The 22,131-nt window shown below is 38.9% G+C and overlaps 2 protein-coding genes across 3 annotated transcripts in view; one reads left to right on the top strand and one right to left on the bottom strand.

The window, feature by feature from the left end:
- The window catches only part of Skp2 (S-phase kinase associated protein 2), a 31,063-nt gene extending 24,641 nt beyond the window's left edge, over window positions 1–6,422 (top strand). The window contains exons 8-10 of the mRNA XM_008842070.3: window positions 718–769; window positions 922–1,029; window positions 4,869–6,422. Of these exons, the coding sequence (XP_008840292.1) occupies window positions 718–769; window positions 922–1,029; window positions 4,869–5,082 (374 nt within the window). The 3' untranslated portion in view covers window positions 5,083–6,422. The remainder of the gene's footprint in view (window positions 1–717; window positions 770–921; window positions 1,030–4,868) is intronic.
- Window positions 6,423–11,739: 5,317 nt separating this feature from the next.
- Nadk2 (NAD kinase 2, mitochondrial) overlaps window positions 11,740–22,131 on the bottom strand; it is a 57,163-nt gene continuing 46,771 nt past the window's right edge. For both annotated transcript variants that reach the window (XM_008842071.3, XM_008842072.3), the window contains 4 exons: window positions 19,868–19,923; window positions 19,701–19,754; window positions 15,210–15,333; window positions 11,740–13,758 (listed from right to left, as the gene is read on the bottom strand). In XM_008842071.3, the coding sequence (XP_008840293.1) occupies window positions 13,620–13,758; window positions 15,210–15,333; window positions 19,701–19,754; window positions 19,868–19,923 (373 nt within the window). In that variant the 3' untranslated portion in view covers window positions 11,740–13,619. The remainder of the gene's footprint in view (window positions 13,759–15,209; window positions 15,334–19,700; window positions 19,755–19,867; window positions 19,924–22,131) is intronic.

Consider the following 22,131-nt stretch of genomic DNA (forward strand, 5'->3'; position numbering starts at 1 on the left):
TTATAATTTTGAATTGAAAAATCATTTTTCAGTTATGGTAGGAACAATTTTTGAGGGTTTGTTTGTTTAATAATTTATTTATTATTTTTGTTTTATGTGTATGAAGGTACTGCCTGCAAGTAAGTCCACCTGTGTAGTGCATTGCTCCGGGAAGTCAGAAGAGGGCATTGAATCCCCTGGAACTGGAGTTACAGATGATTGGTAGTTGCCATGTAGGTGCTGGGAATTGAACCTTGGTTGTCCACAAGAGCAGCTAGTGCTCTTAACCACTGAGCCATCTCTGCAGCCCAGGAACAGTGTTTTTAATAGTGCGTGACTTCCTTTAATGATTTGAAAAGTCTTATTTATAAAATATCATTTGCCTTTGTTGTGTACTGGTGTTTGGTTTTGGTTTGTTTTTTTTGTCTTTGCTATTGTAAATTGGGATTTCCTTTTATTTTTCCAGCCAGTCACCTCAGATATTTAGGCAATAGTTTGTTACTCAGTGATTTTGCACAGTTCTTTTAACATTTCTAGGAGTTTTCAGGTGATCTCTTGGATTTTCTTAATAGGAAGTTTTCTATGTCAAGATCACTTTGACTTTTCCTAATACTGTGCTACTATGTCTTGTTGCAAACTTGTAGCACAGTGTTAAAGGACAGCCGTGAAGGCAAATATCATTATCCTTTTCTTCATTTGATAGTGACCATGACCATCACATCTGTTTGTTTTTCCTAGATCTTTCTACCTTAATTAGAAGATGTCCCAACCTTGTCCACCTCGACTTAAGGTATTGTTTGCTTTAGAGCAAAAGCTGAAAAGTATTGGTTGCTCATTAAATGGAGAAAGAATGTTAACATTGACTGAAAGGAATTAAACCATGTATTCTCAGTCTAGGATTGATGAGCGGTTTTGAATCTCCTTTCTTCTTTTGTGTTACAGTGACAGTATCATGCTAAAGAATGACTGCTTTCCAGAATTTTTTCAGCTCAGCTACCTCCAACACCTGTCACTCAGCCGGTGCTATGATATAATACCTGAAACTCTACTGTGAGTATATTTTGCTTTTATGCTAATAGAAAACAGAGACCAATACTTGGTGTCAAAATCAATTATTCCTACAAAATATTCGAAATGCAAACATTAATATAATATACCACAAACTGGCTAGGAAAGAATAGCAGTATAGCTCACAGACTGTATACTTAAAATGTCTGGTAAACTTGAGTTGACTGAAACCATTAACTAAGCATTTATTATTTTATGTCAGCATCATAGCGTTAGAATGCTGTTCTAGTGTTTTTGTGTGTGTGAAGGACTTGCAAAAGAGAAAGCTTTTACATTTATGGCACTCACATTTGGGAAGGCAGACCTAGTGTGGAAGTCCATGAACGTGAAGTCTTATCCAGGCATGGTCCTGGCTGAGTACAGATCTGAGTCTCCTAGGAGATGCAGAATCATCTGTGATCTCATCTAAAGTTAATTTTACCTGCTCAGAAGCAAGTGCAAAGGTAAAAAGCAATCCAACCTCTTTCTTCTAGGAGGTGCCATACAAGGCATCCTGTGAATGGTACCATCTCTTATTTTTGTAAAAATTTCCCTTATTTCATTCCAAATGGCTATAATATTCTCCTTATACCAAAAGTAAATGTAGAGCAACTTCACTGAAAACCACTAGAGGTCAGTTTCTTGCCCTTGCTCAGATACCTTTCTTTTTAGTACATCTGGGTGACATGGCGCTAGTGAGGCCAGTGTACTTATCTTGCTGCCCAAATGTTAGTAATAGTGACTCAGCTTTCCTACTTAAAAATGGTGAATTTGAACAAGTGATTTATTTAGTCCTCAAATGAATGGATCAGATCTTACAACCAAATTCATATTCACAGAATTCTTACTTGAAACCCTGTTTCTTAGCATCTAGAACTCCTAGAATCCTCTGGTATCTGCCCATTCTTGTCATCCTTGCCATCTGGGCTCCTCCTTCACCTGGGCAGCTCCCTGGCAAGAGATGGATGATTCTTTTCTCTTTTTTCTCAAGAGAATCTATCTAAGCATCTTGATTTTATTCTTCACTGTGAAAAGAAAGAAGCTGAGCAGAAAGTAACTCAAATGCTTTCCCTTTAGCTGAGGCGAGGGGAAGGCTGTGGTCCCTCACATTTTTTAATATTTACATCCAGTGAGATCATGGTGTACCTACATAGTAGTTCCCATGTGAACCAGTGAAGAATGTAAGGATGAAGCCCCAGACCTAGGTGTGAGTGAAGCCCTGCATAATCATTACTTGTCAAAATCTAGCCTTTAAAGAAGGCCAACAGGGGCTTTAATAGAGCACCAGAATAGAGTGAGAACAAAATGTTGTCCTTGAACTTCAATGTGCTTCTTTGAGCATCATGTAAATACTTTAACGACTTATGTTGAAAATCCTTTAAGATGAATTTGTTGGTAACCTATCTACCAGTTTAGTCATTCTGGAAGATAATGCATTTGAAATTCTTATTAAAAATTCCAACATGTCCATAGAGCCAGCCATCTGTACTGAAAAATAAAAGGTGATATCTTATCTCAAAAGGAAGAGAATAAAAAAAAAAAAAAAAAGTCTTCTGTAATAGTGATTTAAAAGACTTTAAAAATCTTAGGGTTCAGTACCCCTTTAAGTCCCTTACTGTATTTTCTTATTCCTTAATTGGTCTTACTTCCCACATCTGAATTTTCTTCTAAGTATTTCTCATTCAATGAGAAACCGAAGCTGGAGAGAAAACTGATCTGAGATTAGGAGACACTTAAAATTTCATTAGGTAAAGCGCTTTACATCTTATAAAGGAAAACAGGATTGTGTAGAGGAAATAAGGAATAAACCTGAGTTTATAAATGTCTTTTATACTGTTGTGCAATAAGGTCTCACTGTGTATCCCCAGGCTGGACTATGATCCAACCCCAACCTCTTGTATGAATGTCTTTTTATTATTTATTAAATTCTTATTATATATAAATTAAATTTGAACAGAACCTGAAGATATTATCAATATTATATCACTTAAACTAGAAACAATGGCTTTTAAACTATTCCTTTGTTTTCAGTCTTCTAGCATCTTCAGAGATACTTGTAAGTTTGTTCTTCTGTGTGTGGCTAATACAAGAAGCGATGTTTTGTTTTCTTACAGTTTTCAAGACTTTCTGACCCTTGACCCATCAGCCAATCTCTGCAGCTTCTCACTCGTAGTGCTGAGTGCACCTTGTGATATCCCTCCCGACAACTCTCTCCCAGTGCTGTTGCTAGAACATTTCCTTCTCTGCCTGCCATCCGCTGTCCCTCTTCTTTGTAGTCCCACCTACAGTTTTTCTTTTAAAGTCATCCATTGCAGAATGACTCACAACTTGGCTGTGATGATCTTTAGTGGGAACAAATATAACATCTATGGCTTATGACCTTTCTTTTTCTTCTTTTTTTTGGGGGGTGGCTTTTTGAGACAGGGTCTCCCTGTAGCCCCACCTGGCCTGGCACTCGCTATATAGACCAGGCTGGCCTCAAACACACAGAGAGCCACCTGCCTCTGCCTCTGATATGACCTTCCCAATTTCACTCACTGCCCCTTTTGGGCAAACACATTTGTTTTAGATCTTTTATTTTCTAAATTACCCTTCATCTTGTATTCCACAACATATACTGACCATCTGTGGTGCTTAACCACATTACCAGATTTTGTGGATTGTGCATTTAGAGGGACAGTGGCAAGACCAGTAGAGCAAGTTCAACATGGAAGGCCCTAAGACCACTGAACTGAACCATGTGGGTTCTCTAAACATTTGGGAAACATCAGTGCTGTTGGAGCATATGAATGACACAATCTGACTGAGCCTTTAGGAGGATGTCATGGGCATTATATATAATAAGCTGGAAGGCTACAGGGTTGGAAGCCAAGCCTGGTTTGTTTGAATAATTACTGTGAAAATACAAAAATTGCTTCCAACCCTAGGTCATCGATGTGCTTATTGATCTTCCAAGAGATTTTGCTGAAAATCCAAACTAAATGTTCCCCCTCCTGAGACTTTGTACTTGTGTCCCAACCTTGAGCAAATATAGATCAGAGAGATGAATTTCTAGGCACAGAGACCCACATTTAAAAGAATCATTACCCCAAATCAAAAGGTGTTTACTTTGGATAAACAGGATCACTTTTTGTGAACCCAAATCTCATTGTTAACACGTGTTTATGACACATGGTCACCTAACATGAAATATGTAAGAAGTCTGACCTGTCTCACGGCGGCGGGGGGGGGGGGGGGGGACGACACACACAACATCATGGACACTCCTAGTATGTATCTAGTATGTATAGGTTATTGACTGCCATGAATATATGTGACTGGTATCCCATTTTTCCATCTGCACTCTATATAACCCTATCTAAAGTACTTTAAGGAAGTCTCTGGTAGGTTTTCCTGCCCTGCACATATTTTATTACTGGTGAACCATTAAAAAGATGCCATCAGTACTGCTGTCTTCTTTTGAGAGAGCATAGTTCAAATAAAAGTCATGCCAGATTCCTAACTGCATGCATCTTGGGCTAGTTCCAACTGACACCAGTAGTAAAACCTTTACCTTTACCATCAGCAGCTTGCTAGCTGACATCACAGTAACCCCTTCCAAATTGCTACATAAAGCAATGGAGAAAGGAAGCCCATTTAAATTTTAAAAAACAGACTTCAGAGGGTTCTAAGGATGTCAGGAGCCTCACTGAACACATAGATTTATTTTCTAGCCAGAAACTGTGCTTCTCAGTTTTGAGTTTCTTGTGTTATTTCCTCAAATTATTTGTTAATAAACATTAGATTCTATAACTATAGTGCAACAGTGCCCATAGATTCTGAAAGTCTTTCTTCCATTCTAGTGAACTTGGAGAAATTCCGACACTGAAAACACTACAAGTTTTTGGAATCGTGCCAGATGGTACCCTTCAACTGTTGAGAGAAGCCCTTCCTCATCTGCAGATTAATTGCTCCTATTTCACCACCATTGCCAGGCCAACTACTGCCAACAAAAAAAGCCCAGAGATATGGGGTATCAAGTGCCGACTGACTCTGCAAAAGCCCAGTTGTGTATGAAACACTTACTGCAGGGTGGAGTCTCCTCTTCCTTTGGAATGAGTAGTATAGGCAGCAAACCCAGTTGCTGGAGAATCCAGTTACTTTTATTATTGGTTTTAACTTAGCCTTCATTCTGCACAGTGTTAGGGAACCATTTAAGAGAGAGAACTATGAAGTGTTGCTTTTTAAAATAACTATAAATGCTTCTGTCAGTGCTGTCTGTGCCCTAAGGGCCTACGTTTTAAGTCTGAAATTTTTAGGTGGGCCTATAATTTCAATATAGTTTTTTGAAGCAAAATTTGAGCCAACTTAAGTGCCCTTCTGATTAAATTGTATTTAAAATCACTTTTTAAAAATTACCCCTGGCTAATAGTTTTCATGGTGTTTGTGGTAACTTTTTATCTATTTAATTTTTCAGTATAAAACTTGATTTTGAAGAATAATAAGCTATCTGTATTGTGAGCTGAACAGAATCACAGGCTAGTGGCATGTGAGGCAATCTCTTCTGGGAATTAAAAATACACTCAACTTTGTGTTCAGATTTGAAGTTAGTTTAATAGAAATACAGTCACATAATTGACCTTAAACTCTATATGAGAGAAAGTACAGAATTGGTATAGGATTTGAAGCCTCAAAAGGCCATTTTCTAAGCCAGATTAATATGAAGTATCCTTTAATGTTTTAGGTACTGTATTCCCAGAATTAGGTGAGGGAATCTTAATTGTGCTTTTCTAACTTTATAATCAATTTGTGTTAATGTGGGTTGTTTAGCTTTTAAAATGACTTGCTTTGTATTAGAAAGATGGCATTATTGTAATCAGCATCTATTCTTGAAGTGGATAGAACTGAACTGATACTGTCTGCTATTTTTTCTTTAGCGCCGAAGTTATTTTTATATTACTCTGAAATCAAGTATTTTAAATTCTTTATGTGGTTTTTCACAATAGTGTTTGAAACTACTTAGGTTATTAGACCTAAAGTTCCCTAGGAAGAACTGCTTATTTCTCTGACCGGGAAATACACTAGAAGTAGGTGCACGTGCAGCTTTGGAGCAGCTGGCACTGCTTGCACTTAAGGTGTTTTAAAGACTCAGGTGTTGGACCTTTTGATGGCATTAGTTTTTTAACACCTGGTATATAAAAGCTAAAAGATCAAATTGTTTCTTAAAATTTGTGAAGAAGAAAATTAAGACTGATCTCTTTAGAATGCAACAAAGGTGCCAAGACTCATCTTTTCTATTAACTTTTTTTCATCAAAAAAATTTTATGTTACAGACAATAATATGAAGTGCCTTTTTCTGCTCAGACCTAAAGAACAGTTTTTAAAGTGTTACACAGGAAATGATAATGCTTCACTTTCCTAGTAGTTAAAAAGTGCTAAATACTACTTGAAACTATTGTTTACAGATTAGTGACAAGGGCTGATGATGGTGGGATCCGGTTGGACTCCCAACCTCCAGACACCCTCACACACAGTACCTGTTCTTCCTTACTCAAGTCCAGCTGTAAGCTATTTTGCCAACACATCGCAGCATCTGTATTTTTGTATGTGATTTCTACTTTTATAGACTTGTTTTAAAATAAAATAATTTTTATAAAAATGAGTACTTGCTAATTTGTATCCCTTCTTTCATCAGTTAGAACCAGAAAGCCTCAGTTTAGGCTGTCATTTGGCTCAGGCCTTGTCAGGTAGGTGTGTCCTCCAAGGGAACTAGAACTGAACCCCAAGAGACTCAGACGGGGGGAGGGGGGTGTCTAGGGACAGATGCCACAACACTGACACACACTGAGCACACTGGGGAAAAAAAGGGGGAGGGGGAGTGCCATCTTGGTGAGCCACTGGAGGGCAGCTTCTCAAAGCTTATCAGAGATGTAAAACCGATCATGCCCCTCCTGGATGACATAAACTATGCAAAAACCCAAATAGAAGGTATCCTGTCAGACCTAGTATAGCTGGATGCTCGATGATAAATTGCAGGAGTTTGGGAAAAACAATGGGGATGTGGGCCTTGGAAATCGTCATGGTTTCAGTGGTGTTCAGTGAGCCTATTGTAAGGGAGTCAGGTTCAGATTCCCAAATCCAGAAGGGCAGAGATGGGCGTTGCCAGTGCCGTAAGGCAACCGATCCGGAGAAGCTGGCAGGAACCCAGGGGAGAGTGGGCAATACCCACATGCTTAATGGGGTTGGCAGCAGTTATGTGGGTTATGCGATGGATAGCAAAATTTTTAACTAACAGACAGGGACAGATTCAACGGAGAAAATCCCAGATGGGCACCATCGGGTAAATGGTGTAAAACAGCTCAGTGGCTTGGAGATGGGAGCCAGGGCCACCTGTGTGTGAAAATTCTTTAAGGATTGTGGAAAGCCTAGAAAAAATTTTACAAACCTTGGCAGCAAAAGGGGAAGCCAGAGTTGTGGCTTGGCCACTTCTTTGCATAATAAAAGACTTGTCCTAGGCAAAGGCAACAGCCCCAGGGGAAGCGGAAAAGTCTAAGGAGTTACTGGTAAATTATTTTAGTCTTAGCCTCAGAGCTTATGAATAAACACGGGGGGGGGGGCATGACAGGAGAGTTTCGCTTGCTAAAGGTTAGGAGTCAAAGGATTTAGGGAAAAAGATAGATGACAGTAATAAAAAAATAAAATAAAAAAAGCCTTAATACTGTAACCAGCAGAAAATACTCCACACTGGAGCTGATGGCACTAGACAGACTTTCAAACAAGCAAGAAAAGAGCCCCTCACCACATGGCTTGTGAGAGTATGGGACATGGGAGCAAATAATACCAGTTTAAGTCTTTCAGAAGCATATAACCATCCATCCGTCCTTAAGACATAGGCTGTTTAACCTAGGCCAATACATGAGGGAGCAGTCCCTAATGGAATGGCTTGTGCAAGGCATTAGAGCAAAAACCCAAATAGAACTATCAGTTTTGTCAACTCTGGGGTATTTGGTGCAACACCTTTAAAGTAAGATTTAAATACCGTCCTATTTCATGTTAACATCAACTCCACATGCTTGTCAAAATGAGATAATGCATTTTGAAAAAGTGTTAAATACAGGTGTATCGGCTTTAATGTGCTTCCAAAAATAGTGACTGATAGATTAAAAAGTAGCCGCCATATGAGGAATAGGGTTGATCATGAGTAGGCAGAGTTTATTAGCAAAGGAACACACGGGGCATATTCCCTTCCGGGCAGGGAAAATGTCTGCCCAGGTCTTGAGCTGGGGTCTTTTAAAAAGGGAGGCTTCTGCCTCCTGCAGAAGGCGGGAAGATGTATTTTTTTAAAGTTGGGGGGGGGGAGTGAGAGAGCAAGGCTGTTAAAACTTGTCCTCTTTAGAGATCAAAGGGGAAGCCTGCTGTGTTGGCCAAACAGTGGAGAAAAGTCTGCCTCTCTTGACTTCAAAGACCAAGGTGCTTATCAGCTCTGTTCCCTTTTCTCAGGAGCATGAGAAGTCCTAGGGATCCTGTTGGTGAGGGGGTGGGGCTATCTGAACCTTAACAGTGACGTATTTTTAAAACATTTTAATTCAAGTGGTTAATGTGGTCATATAGTAAAAAGCTACCTAGCAACACTTTGTAAATAGACTTGGTCAGCTTATACATGTACTAGTCCTTCATTTGGAAATGATTTGAATCATTTTTTACAGCCAGAAGACTTGGAGTAGTTTGAATTCCTTTGAACCTTCCTATTCATATGGTACGACGGTAACTCTTAAGTCACTCAGATTTACTGATTTTTCTTTTGTATTACTACCATGCCATTTTTGTTTTTAAATGCTGGAAAACATCAAGTATCTATAATTGATAGAGCTCCATCATCCAGTTTCAAGTCTTATTTAGCCCCTTTCACACCTCATCACCCCAGCCCCAGCCACTCCTACACTTTATTGTGAAATAGACCCAGACTTGTAATTTCGTATTCAAACATTTCCTTCTAAAAAAAGGGATTCTGCATTTTACATTTATGTTGTTTTGCTTGCATGTATATAAGTGCACCTGTGTCATGCAATGCCCACAGAGGCCAGAAGGTGTTGAATTCTCCAGGAACTGGAGTTCTGGTTGTTAGCTTTCACTTGGGTGCTGGGAACCAAACACGGGGCCTCTGCGAGAGCATCCAGTGCTCCTAACTACTAAGCCATCTCTCCTGCCCTCTGCATCAATTCTAAGAATTGAATATCAGGATGGTGTGGAGCCCTCCTCCTTGACCCCCTCCCCTGGACTCCCTAGACCCCTGCCCCTCTTTAGGACTAACTGCTCTTTTCGTTTCTGTAAATCACTTGGCTTGGAACCAGAGGGACAAACTGTACCATCTTCATTTTGACTGATTCCTCCATTTTGTGGTGTCTCATGGTCATAGACTAGGCAAGCCCGGGCATGTCCAGGGGACCCAGGCAGGATTGAGGCCTTATAAGGAATAAACAGGGTCCTCTAGCCCTGAAGATAATAGTCAGCATATTCCATAGCCCTGAGGGCAGCACCCACCAGAGGCCTCCCAGACTGTAACCAATCAATTCAAAAGTACGTTGGTGCATGTGGGCTCTTTGGACCAATCAAAATATAACTCTGTTATTCCCCTCCTCCCTTTGTCTGAAACCTATGAAAAGCTCCCTCCCCATGCAATCAGGGCTCTCAGACGGACCCAGAGTCCGAGCTTAAGCCTGAATAAAGAATCTTTGTTCTTGCATGCTCTCTGGACTCTGAGGTAATTTTGGGGGATCCGTTCTCTGGGCACAACAATGGTATTGAAGAATTGGATTGTTGATTTTGAAAGCAGACCTCACTTTGTTCAGGCTTGAGCAGGATGGAGATATATATACCCCATTACCCTTGAACTTGTGATTCTTCTCTGTCTCAAGCTGATTACAGGTTTATGCCACCACTGCCAGTTTTTGTTCCACTCCCTTGCATTTCAATGACACTGTTTTAACCTGTAGGTTCTCCTTTATCTTTTAAAATTTATTTACTAAAGATCATCTGTGGGGGCTGGAGGATAGTGCAGTGGTTAAGAACAGTGACTGTTCTTGCAGAAGACCCGGGTTCAAATCCCAGCACCCACATGGCATCTAACAACTGTCCATAACTCCAGTTCCAGGGGATCCGACAGCCTCTTCTGTCCTCCGCAGGCATTGCATGCACCACACGGGTGCACTTACCTACACGCAGGCAATACATGCATATACATAAAAATAACAAATAAATAATAGATCATCTGTGTTCCACTTTCTGGATTTTAATGTGATCTTTGGAAAGAAGGGTTAATCTGCCCCACCCACCCTGATCCACCATCTTCATAAACTGGTCATTAGATCTGGTAGTATAAACCTAATATAAGACCCCTGCCCAGAGATGTCTGAGGAGGTGTTTGGCATGTCTCCATATAAGTTTTATTCTTTAATTTATGTATATGTATATTTGAGTATCTGCAGATGCCCATGGAGTCCAGTAGAGGGCACTGAATCCCCTGTAGCTAGTTAAAAGTCACTGTGAGCTGCCCAACATGGGTGCTGGGAACTGAACTCCTGTCCTCCACAAGAGCAGCAAGTGCTCTTAACTGCTGAGCCTCTGTCTACTCCCCCCCCCCATTTCTATTTTTATTTAGCTCCTCACCTACTCAGCGATTTCCTTCAAAATATCTTAAAGCCCACCTTCCTAATGTGCAAAATTTAGTAAGCCTTCTGACTCTTTTAACCCTCATGAATATATTTAAAGAAAAATAAATAAATGGGATGTGAAAACATTACTATAATACTCTTTTAGTTCGTTTTTTGAGACAGAATCAGGCTATTTTAACTCACAATCCTACCTCCACCTCCAGAGGCCTGGGATTACAGCTCAGCAGTGCATCTACTCCTATCCCTCCTCTCTCCCTGTACAGTGTTATTTTTTTCATCATATTAGCTATATATCCATAGAATCTTTTTACTATACTTAGGTATGAAATGAGCTCTTAGTGACTAAAGTTCTAATTTACATTATTTTCACAACTTAGCAGTATATAGCCTTACAGTTTTTATGAGTATGTGTGGTATTATCTGCACATGTGTGGGGGTGCCAGAGGAAGACATGGGTTATCATGCTCTGTCATTCTCTACCATACTCTTGAAGCAGGATCTCTCACTAAAGAAGGACCTAGGCTAGCAGCCAGCAAGCCCCAGCCAATTCTGTTTTCACCCCTTCCTCCCACCATGGTGCTGTTAATTACCAACTTTTTTGATGGGTGCTAGGGATTTGAACACAAGTCTTCCATGTTTGTGCAGTAACAGTTCTTATGTATTTTCCCAGCCCTTGTATACTTAAATTTTTACCTGACACTTTCAACTCAAATGAATATTTTACAATTGTGTTAATCTATGTTATTGTGCTTACACACTCAGTGAAATCAATACAAATGTTTTATACATAAAGGCTATATATCTAAGAATATAAATACATATGGTACATCAAAAATATTAAACTAAAACTTTTCAGGTCCTATTTTCAGGTAAGCACTTTACCCTTTGAATAAATAGCAGGTCATCATTCTGCATCAAGTAGTAAGAGTGAATGAAGTCCACAGTGCACAGAATATATAGCTGTAGAGAAAGACTTGAAACATGTTTTCTTGAGAAACCTTGGCTTTTCCCAACTTTTTTAATGAGCTCATTAAGAATTAAAGAAACTAAGTAAAAAACTAAGTAAGATAACAATGGCTTAATTTTATTTGCATACAGCTGTATTAAAGGTTAACCCATTCAAAAAGACATTTTTGCTATTCTGACATCCTTTGCCATTCATCTATCACAAATAAATTCCTGCCACAGAGCAGAAATTGTATTGCAAATGGATCAGCATTTTAAGTAATTTTAAAACCTTTCCAATATGGCTTATGAGCAATTTCACACAGCAAGTTACCTATTAATATGTTTACATATTAATGTTACAGATTGATGGTAAAACATGGACAACCATATTTCCTTGATATATTAAGGACAGAGTTGGCATTTTTTCTAAGGTTTTTTAAACCTTTTAGAGGAGCTTCTATTGTGTGGAATTTAGCTTCTTTTGCGGTATCTTGCATATATTTTTAATTAAACCAGAAATTAGACTCTGCTCAGAAAAAAATACTCATTTTTATTTATTACATTCTGATGCAGCAAGTAAATTCTCACCTCTGAGTGTCTGCAGATACTCTCAAGAAAAGCATTCTGGATAAACACCAAAACCTACATCAACTTAGGTTGCCTTTGCACATTAACATTTTTTTTTAATTAGTTAGAGCAGCAAGTTGAGTGTTAGCAAAACTAAGAGCATTCAATCTGCTTATGCATTCTAGCTTTCAGTTTTCACTTCTGGGCTCAATGGGTCCAAGTGTTGTGAATACAGCATTTCATCAATGTCTATCCAACACTTCACTGTATGACATAGTGATAGATGGCACAGAGTGGTGTTCAATACTTAATCAATGAAAACAGTTTTCACTGCCAAGTGGAAAACACAACTTTGAATGACATGAGGCAACCATTTCATTATTCAGCTACAAGCTTTGTGTAAAAACTAATTCTTTAAATCAATCAAGAACTAAATGAAAATAATTTCCTCCAAAAATAAAGCAGTTTTCATAAGGTGGGAAAGCTCTGACATTTTATCCTACAACGCTATCATGTAAAATTTGGAATATGGTAAGTGAAAACCACAATACCAAATAAGGCAATTCCAAAACTACTGTCTTCCATATTGTTAAAGAAGCCATTCTTACAATCCTTATACGAGGTGAACATTTTTTAAATGTTTTTCAGACTACTAATAGAACATATCCATCAGGTTATTCTTTAGTCCTTGAATTCATGTTAGAGGTTCAAAGATGGAAAAGAGCATACTGAACTCAGTACTTTTCAAAAATAAAATTGCCTAACCAAAAGCAGTATAGGAAAATTAATGTATTTATTCAGCATCATAATTTGTCCCAACAGATGTATTTCACCTAACACTGCTGACATCAATCAGAATGAGTCAGAATTCAGCTACAATTTTTAAAATGACTAAAATTTTTCAGTCAATAGTCATGACATCATGGTATCCTGGAATTAGAAAATTCTTTTAGCACATATAAAAACACATTTATCTACTTCAGTTAGGTCAATGTGAAGATTTATCAAAATTCTCCATCAATTTTTTTTAATCTTTTAAGTTCTATAAAAAATAATGCACTAATTAAATGATACGTGGGACCAATTCCACAAAGTTAGGGTGAAAAAAACACTTGTGCAGTTAATCCTTTAAGCCTGCCTCTCTAAATTTAAAAGAGTATCAACACGGTTAGTAATTGTAAATAATAAAGAAACATAACTGGCATCGACTTGAATGCATTCAGTCCACCCATTTTCTCACACAGTGAATTGCTTTAGTCTAGCAGATTCCAACAGAAGAGCACTGTGAGTACATCCCACTTTGTCACCTTTGAGCCTAGGGGTAACCAGTCTCAAAAGAACCAAAATACGGTAGGTTTATGGCTGGAAGTCTGTTTCTGCAATAAAAATATTTTTCCAGTAATAAAAATTTGTCATCTGAGAAATCCTTCACTGTTCTAGAATCACAGTTCGAAGCTCATCTTCTTTATTGATCATCATCGAAGCAATTGCTCCATCATTAAACTCAAAAGAAGTTCCTCCATCCACAACCATGCAGGCATCCCAACATCTAGAGCGAACACAAACTCTAGGAAGGAAAAGTCTCATTAAATATTAAACTGGCTTACCCTAAACACTGGTTTTTACTCTAATTTTTGTAAAAATAACTAGCAGATAGATTATTTGATCTTGATTTGAAAAACTAAGTAGCTCTTTGTAAATAATATGCATTTGTCAACATCTCAAATTTAAATATTAAAAGTATAACCAGAGCCTGGTGTGGTCCCAGCACTCAGGAGGCAGAGGCAGGCAGATCTCTGTGAGTTCAAGGCCAGAGTGGTCTACACAGTGAGTTCCAGGACAGCTGGGTCTACAGGGAGACCCTGTCTCAAAAAGACCGGAAAAAAAAAAGTACAACCAATCACTTCAGTATTTATCAGTGAAAACTACAGACTTCACAGTTCCCAGGCCATTTTTACATAACTTATTTCTATTATAAAGATTTTAAGCACCATGCATAGTGGCACACACCTTCAGTCCCAGCACTCAGGAGGCAGAGGCAGGTGGATCTCTGTGAGTTCAAGGGCAGCCTGGTCTACATAGCTAGTTCCAGGTCAGCGGGGTATACAGAAGACCCTGTCTCAGCAAGACCGAAAAAAAAAAAAAAAAAAAAAAATTTAAATATTGAGCAAGAGTGTATTTTCCTATAAAAATTTTACTTAGGGATTATGCATGCAGAAAAAAGGCCTAAGTCATTAATGTATACAGTTCAATGAACAGTATAATCACCACCAAAACCAGTGCCCACTCCCAGTTGCTGTTTCTGCCCCCTTCTTCTGAAGTACGTCACTCTCCTAATTTCTATCACCACAGGGAACTATATCCACTCTTGAACTTTTAGTACCTTAGCCATTCTAGTAGGTATATTGTGGTATCATAGTATAGTCTTAATTTTCATTCCCCAAATGAATAATAATGTCAAGCATTTTTTCACAGGCTCCTTAAATATTGCCCTTTGTAAAATACCAAAAACCTTTGGCCTTTTTATTTCTTTAATTGCACTGGCTGTCTTTTACTGATTTGCTGGAATTTTTTTATGTAGACCAAGTAGCCCTTAACCAAATGCTTGGAACCAGAAGTGTTTAGACAACATTTTTTCACATTATGTAATATTCTAGTGTAGTGGAATTTAGCAATCTTTTGTTGTTCAAGTGCATTTTATGATGTGTTTTAAGTAACTTTTCTAACCATCAATGTGATGATACCATTGTTTATATTAGTAAAACTTAAATATGAGAAATATACGCAGCTGAATAGCCTTGTTGAATAATCAAAATTAACTCTCAATTGAATAAAGTGAACACATTAAGAGATGTTTCCTTTTCTTTTTTTTTTTTTTTTTTTTTTTTTTGAGAGGTTTCTTTCTTAGTGACATTCCTGGGAAAAAAATAAAATATATTTGTCTCAAAAAAATACAAGCAAACATTTGTCATACTGATGATGTGAATGAGACTGTCAAGTCAAACCGGGGACACTTACTTTGAAGAGAAACAGCGCTGCCGACTACTTGAGAAAACTCTGTTTGCTATTGGCTCTCGAATACTGAAGAGTATTTTTGGTTCTTCTGGACTGTAGAGCAATGATTCATTATATTCATTTGTTACTAGAAAGGAAAAATTAGCAAATTTAATAAAGGATGATCACATTTGAGAAGTACAGCATGAAATTAGATGCTATTTGCTTAAGGCAAAGTGTTTCAAAGGTCTGTTTGGGAACTCAATAGACAGTCTACCATAAAAATCCTTACAAATAGATGACCATTAAGTCCACCATTATCCCACAAAAGTATACATCACCCACAATATAGCAGAAACAGTTACAACTGGGAAAACAAAGATTTTTAAAAAGAAAAACACTACAAAGCTAATAATTTAAATTCATAGAAAGTATTAAAAAAAAGGGGGGGAGGGGGGACTTGAGTTGTCATAGTCCCTAACCAAGTTCCCTCAAGTACCACATCAAAGAGTTTATAAGTGAACTATCCTGACAGAGAAATGCAGCTCCATTGCTCCAAGTCCTATGTCCGAAGTATGCACTGTCTTCAGCAAGAGGATCTTACCTTCAAGTTCTGGAATGTAATCAAGGGCTATGGCAATAGCCTGTATTATTTTGGGAGTCTCTTGGACCACCCACAACTAGAAGGGAGGTTTTGCTGTATGGCACTGTGTTCCTTGTTATACAGCCTTCAGCTACTGTATGTGTATTTTCAGGGGAGTTCTGAGTTAATGAATTTCCCTCTGGCTTTTTACACCACGCAAGCTTTATTTATCTCTCCTCTCCTTGTCTAGCCTCTTTCCTCCCTCCCCAGTTTAAGTGCCCCCACTTTCCCCTTGTCTCCTATTATCCCGACAATCTTGAGTTTCTTCTTCTCCTTTACCCCCATGGTTCCTTGTATGTCCTTCCCTCACCCCTTTCCAGTTGAATAATCCCATTTTCCCCATTTCTCCCTTGGTAACATCTGTTTCCTACTATCCCCCTCTCTCATGCTCTTTCTTTACCTTTATCTCCATGTTCCCTTTACATTTTCCTGGCTCCTGCAGTTACATAAGGATATATTACATACTCACATATAAGGGATTGATGCTAAGAGCCACAAATGAGGGAGAACTTGCTTTTCTGGGTCTGTTATTTCACTTAGTGTAACAGTTTCTAGTTCCATTCATTTACCTACAAATTGGCACTTTAATGGGTAATTATTAGCTATCTAATTGGACTTAAAGCCATCTCAATGGGAGGAAACTCATGGGTGGCACTGTAAATACAAATAGCCAAATACACATGGCTGGAGAGGTCACAGATATAAGAGAAAAATCTTACCTCTGTCATATCTCTAGACAAATTGAAATTTCTTACTGTGTGCTAAATATGGATCCTTATATTAACAGACAAGTATACCATATACCATTCATCAAAGAAGCATCTTTTTGCAATAGAGGCTGTTACAGAGTTCCACAACTGGTCACACACAGAGAATATATGTCTGAGAGATGCTCTGCTGTGACACATCTACAGTGGAACCTCTACACCTAAGGCTCATGGAACATAGCAGAACAGGGGGTAGAGAGAATACTAATACATCCCTCAACTCTCACTAGCTCCTCATACAACAAAATGTAATGTATACAGAAAGTCACAACTAGCTAAGTTTTTGAAAACAAGAGACTGCAGAGTGTTTGTCGTTGGATAGGACTCCTACATTAAACCTCACCCAGCCATGGCTCAGGGACCAATGCAGAAGAGGGGCAAAAAGACTGTAAGCCAGGGTTGGTGCATGAACATAAGGAAAACAGAGGCTTTCAGGCCACTGGGAACTTGCTCGTATGGACTTGTACCAATGGTGACAACATGCATTAAGACTCATGCTGATTCAGACAAAAACCCAGCATAGAACGAGGGAAATGGGCAGCAGGCCCCAACCCTAGCCAAAGAACTATTGGCAACTGATCACTACTGGGTCAGGTACATTTTTTTTTTTTTTAAGGAAGTGACTCTAAATAGGCTGACTAGACTTCAGTAGATGAACTTGCACCAAAGGAGATCTGAATGTTTGACCAGATAGAACTTAATATGTATGACAGAATGCACGAAATCCAGTAGGGGGGAAGGGCTATATAGGGCACAGATGGAGGAGGGGTCCTAAACTTTATTAAGATTATATGAAATGCACAAAAACTCAATTAAAATATTTTTAATTTTTTTTTAAATTTTATGTGTATGAGTGTACTGCCTGCATGTATATAAGTGCAATGTATGTAAGTACACTGTGTTGTGCAATGCCTGAGGTCAGAATGTGTCGGATCCCCTGAAACTGGATTTAGGATGGTTGTTAGCCATCATGTGGGTGCTGGGAATCAAATTCAGATCCTCTGCAAGTGCTCTTAACTGCTGAGCCATTTCTACAGCTCCCCAATAAAAATATTTTTTTAAAAAAACAAAAATGCAGTCTCAAACAACAACAAACAATAAACTTTCCCCAAAGAATATGCCATTTTTAAAGGTATTTTTAGAAACCTTTGGGACCTGCTTTCTCTCTAACCAAGAGACACCTGAGGGTTGTCATGCAAACCATAAACCAATTAAAGTCAACTGTAAAATCCAGACATAGCTGCACATGTCTGTAATCCCAGCTACTCTAAGGCAGTAGGATGGCTTAAGCCCAGGAGTAATTTGAGGCCGGCCTGTGCTGCACAGTGAGATGGTCTCTTTTCAAAACAACAACAAAAGGACAACTATACGAAGTTCAGAATTGAAATTTAACTGAGCAACACATTACAAATATAAATACTGTCTAGTAACATGCCTTATTTGTGAAACTACCGTTAGAATTATATGTGTCTTTCTCAACTTAACAGTAAGTTTATATGTCAATAAAGTTATTAACATGAAAATATTTTAGGTTGAAAATGTACTCAATACACCTAACCTGCTGAACATCACATAACACAGAATACTAGAGAGTACCCAAATCCTGTTTTTACCCTCTGATCTTGTGGCTGACTGTGAGCTTACAGCACTCTGCCACTGCGCAGGGTCACAGGCGTTATCACAAAGCATCACTAGCCTGGGAAAAGATCAACATTCAAACTCTGAAGCTTCTACTAAAATGTTATCATTTTTTTAACCACTGTAAGGTTGAAAAAAACATGGTAAGGTTGGGTCTGTAATATAACTTATCCATTAAAATTAAAAATGTGCTACTTCTGAAAGAAACCTCAAAAGAAAAGTTTGAGGCATGTCTGTAACAGTGATTGTACCATTGGCACTTACTATGGCTTCTGTAGATGGCCAAACTGTCAAAGGAATAATATTAACTCAGTCAAACTCTCATATATTTGCTGAGTAAAAGTCTATTCCCTATATTCTGTATATAACCTTAGTATAAAAGACATAAATTTCAGCTGTCTTATGTTTATCATGTTTGGGTTTGAAATTTTAATATAATTTTTGTTACATACATAAATATTTGTACAAAGTTATAAGGCACAAGGTGTTTTTTTATTCATGTCTACACTGAGTGATCAATACAAGATACTCAGAATATTTATCACCTTAAACCTTTATTCAGTTCTTTATGATGTGTAAAGCCAAATCATATAACTAGGAATTGATTATTATATATGCCAATTTTCCTTTCCTTGATACAGATTTAGTACTAATGCTAACTGATGATTAAAATAATCTTTTAAGTCTCAAATTGAAAATGAGAATCCTTATAGATCTAAACCCACGAAAAGCAAAGTCAAAAATCTGGAAAAACCTACTGAAATGTCACAAACTTAGATATGCTCTTCCTGTTTACACTATTTCTATCTCCTAGGTCATATTCTGACCTATCAGTTGTTTTTCAGGGTGAACATAACTGACAGTATAAAAGCCCAGCTGACAGATGCTCAGTAGTTAAGAGCACTTTCTGCTCTTCCTAAGGATCCAGGTTCAGATCCTACAACCCACATTCAATGTCTCATAAGTGCCTATAATTCCAACTCCAAAGGACCCAACACTCTCTTCTGGCCTCCACAGGCCCCAGAACTCACATGCACACATACCCCCTCACAGACAGACACACATAGCATAGAATCAAATATAAAATAAATGTTTAAAATTTGAAAAAAATAAAAGTTCAGTTTAAGGTTGGCAAGATGATACTTTGCACCAAACCTGATGACCTAAGTTCAATCCCTGGGACCCAAATGGTGGAAGGAGAGAACAGACTCCAGTAACTTTTCCTCTGGTCTCCACACAAATGCCATAAACACAAAATGAATGAATGAATGAATAAATAAATAAATAAAGCAAATTATTTGAAGTCTAGCTTTGTTATATTGTTTTGCTACATTTAACAATATATTGTATTAAAACATCGATGTCCAAAAAAGTACTCCACTAACTAAACAACCACATATCACACTGTTCATTCTCAAAAGTGATAGAGACTAAGCTATTGGTGACTAATAATCATTTGGTACCAACCTTTTTCCACCAATTCTTTGCCCAATGGAAGAGTCAAATTTCCTTGTCGTTTTGCTATTGAAAGAGAAAGGGAGAAATAGCTTTAATACTTTGTATTTATAATAGCAAATAGATAACATGTATATTATATAGCATAGTGTAATTCTGTTATGACATATAGTACTTACCAATATTTAAAACATCTTCAACAGCCTGAGCTGCAACCCTGTTAATATTGAATGACCTATAAAAAAATGCAATTCTTATTTTAGTTCTAAAATCATACTGAAAATGAAAATTATATAACCGATTTAATATATAAAGAATTATTAAAAATTAAGACCATTTCAAATTAGCAGTTAAAACTAATAAATAACATATTGGCATGGGTATAGGAAAAAAGTATCCTTGTAAATAGGACTACAGAACTTGCAACTGGAAAGCAATTAAACACTGTGAAAATTTAAAATAAACATACTCATCAATTTTTTAAAAAGCCGTCCTCACACACTGATAAGAATACAGAGGCCCTGGGCCTGCCGGACCGCAGGCCTCTCTCCAACCTTCTCTCTCTCTCTGAGGTAAGTCGATTGGGTCCTCTGTGCCTTGACTCCCCCAGCCTCATTCACCCTCCCATCTCCCCCACCCGTCTCTCCTCCTAGCCTGGGCTCTGTCCCATTCCTGGTCTTGGCAACCCAGACACCTGGAGAACCACCACTGCTTCTTCCTGATCCTGTGCATCCTGACCAACTCTCAGTTCCTTCCCAGGTTCCCAAGGAGAACTGCTTCTGGGCCTGGCCCCGCCCTCACCTCCCTCTGCTTCCCTGGGCCTGCAGGACCCACAGGCCTCTCTCTTACCCGCAGGCCCCTCTCTCTCCTAGGTAAGTCAATCTTGCCCTCCATGCCTTGAATCCCCCAGCCTCATTTACCCTCCCATCTTCCCCACCTGTCTCTCCTCCTAGCCTGGGCCCAGATCCATTCCTTGTCTTGGCGCCCCAGACACCTGGGGAACCACCACTGCTTCTTCCTGATCCTGTGCATCCAGACCAACTCACTTCCTTCCCGGGTCGCCAGGGGCACTATGGGCCTGGCCCCACCCTCACATCCCTCTGCCTCCCTGGGTCTGCACAACCCACAAGCCTCTTTCCTGGATGCCAGGGCTGACCTTTCCTCTTCCTGGTCCTCTGCATCCAGACCAACCCAGCTCCTCAGTACAGTCCCCAGGGGCCCTTGGAGCCCCCTCCCACCCCATCTTCCTTTGCATCTCTGGGTGACATGGCCACCAGCTGCCCTAGACCAGCATCTTTCCTGGGCCCAGCACCCAGGCCAGTCCAACCACCCAATTCCTGGGGCCAAAATCTATCCTGGAGGGATCCAGACCTTAGGAGAAAGCCTGAGAGTATCTGATCCTCATCTGACTTGGGCCTCTGTGGCAACTCCTGAAGACAAAAGCAATCTGGTCACTCCAATATAAAATCAAAAGAGAGAACTGGAAGCTTAGAGGAACCAGCCTTTCGTGCCCAAAAAATAAACCACAAAGATACATAAAATACACAAAAAGAAGCAGACCTAAACTTGAAGGCTTGACTCTCACACAAGAATCAGAAACTACAAAAGAAATTCACAAGTCAAAATCACAGAGAAAAAACATGAAAAACCAAAATACCATATAGCCACCAAATACCAATAGTCCGCTAGAGGAGATAATGTAGGACATGGAACTCAAAACAACAATTATAAACATGATAAAAGAATTCAGTGAATTTAAAGAACACACAAACAAATCAAAGAACCGAAGGAAGATTGAGATAAACTTCTGAATGAATTCAGAAGTTAGAAAAACTGAAGAATACTCAGGCTGAAATGAAGAAGGAAGTGAAACACTCCACTCAGTAAGTGTGATGGCTAATCCTGGGTGTCAACTTGATTGGATCTGGGATTAACTGAAATGAAAGAAATCTTCTTGATTGGATCATCTAAAGCTGGAAGACACACCCTAAATGTAGGTGTTACCTTCTGATGGCATCCAGTATAAAAGGCCAAGGAAGAGAATTCCAGGCTTCTTGCTGCTTACCTTCTCTCTTGCTGGTGAGCTCGTCTTGCTGCTATAGACTGCAGAGAAGCTGATCTTTTGGAATTCGTCAGACCTTCAGCATCAGATTGGGACTACTGAGACATCCAGCCTTGTGGACTGAGCGACTACAGATTCTCAGCCTCTCCAGTGTGGTGCAGCCATTGTTGGAATACTCGGACTCTACCGGTGAGCTAAGCTGATAAATCTCTATATATTCATTCTACCAGTTCTGTTTCTTTGGAGAACCCTGACTAATACAGTAAGCCAATTAGAAACGACAGGAGAAAGCCTCACCAATAGGACAAATGAAATGGAAAACAGAGTATCAAGACTGGAAGATAAAGTGGATGAACTGGACCACTCAAGCAAAGATTATGA

Source organism: Nannospalax galili, unplaced genomic scaffold (assembly GCF_000622305.1).
Source record: "Nannospalax galili isolate Female #2095 unplaced genomic scaffold, S.galili_v1.0 scaffold139, whole genome shotgun sequence".
NCBI classification, from domain to species: domain Eukaryota; kingdom Metazoa; phylum Chordata; class Mammalia; order Rodentia; family Spalacidae; genus Nannospalax; species Nannospalax galili.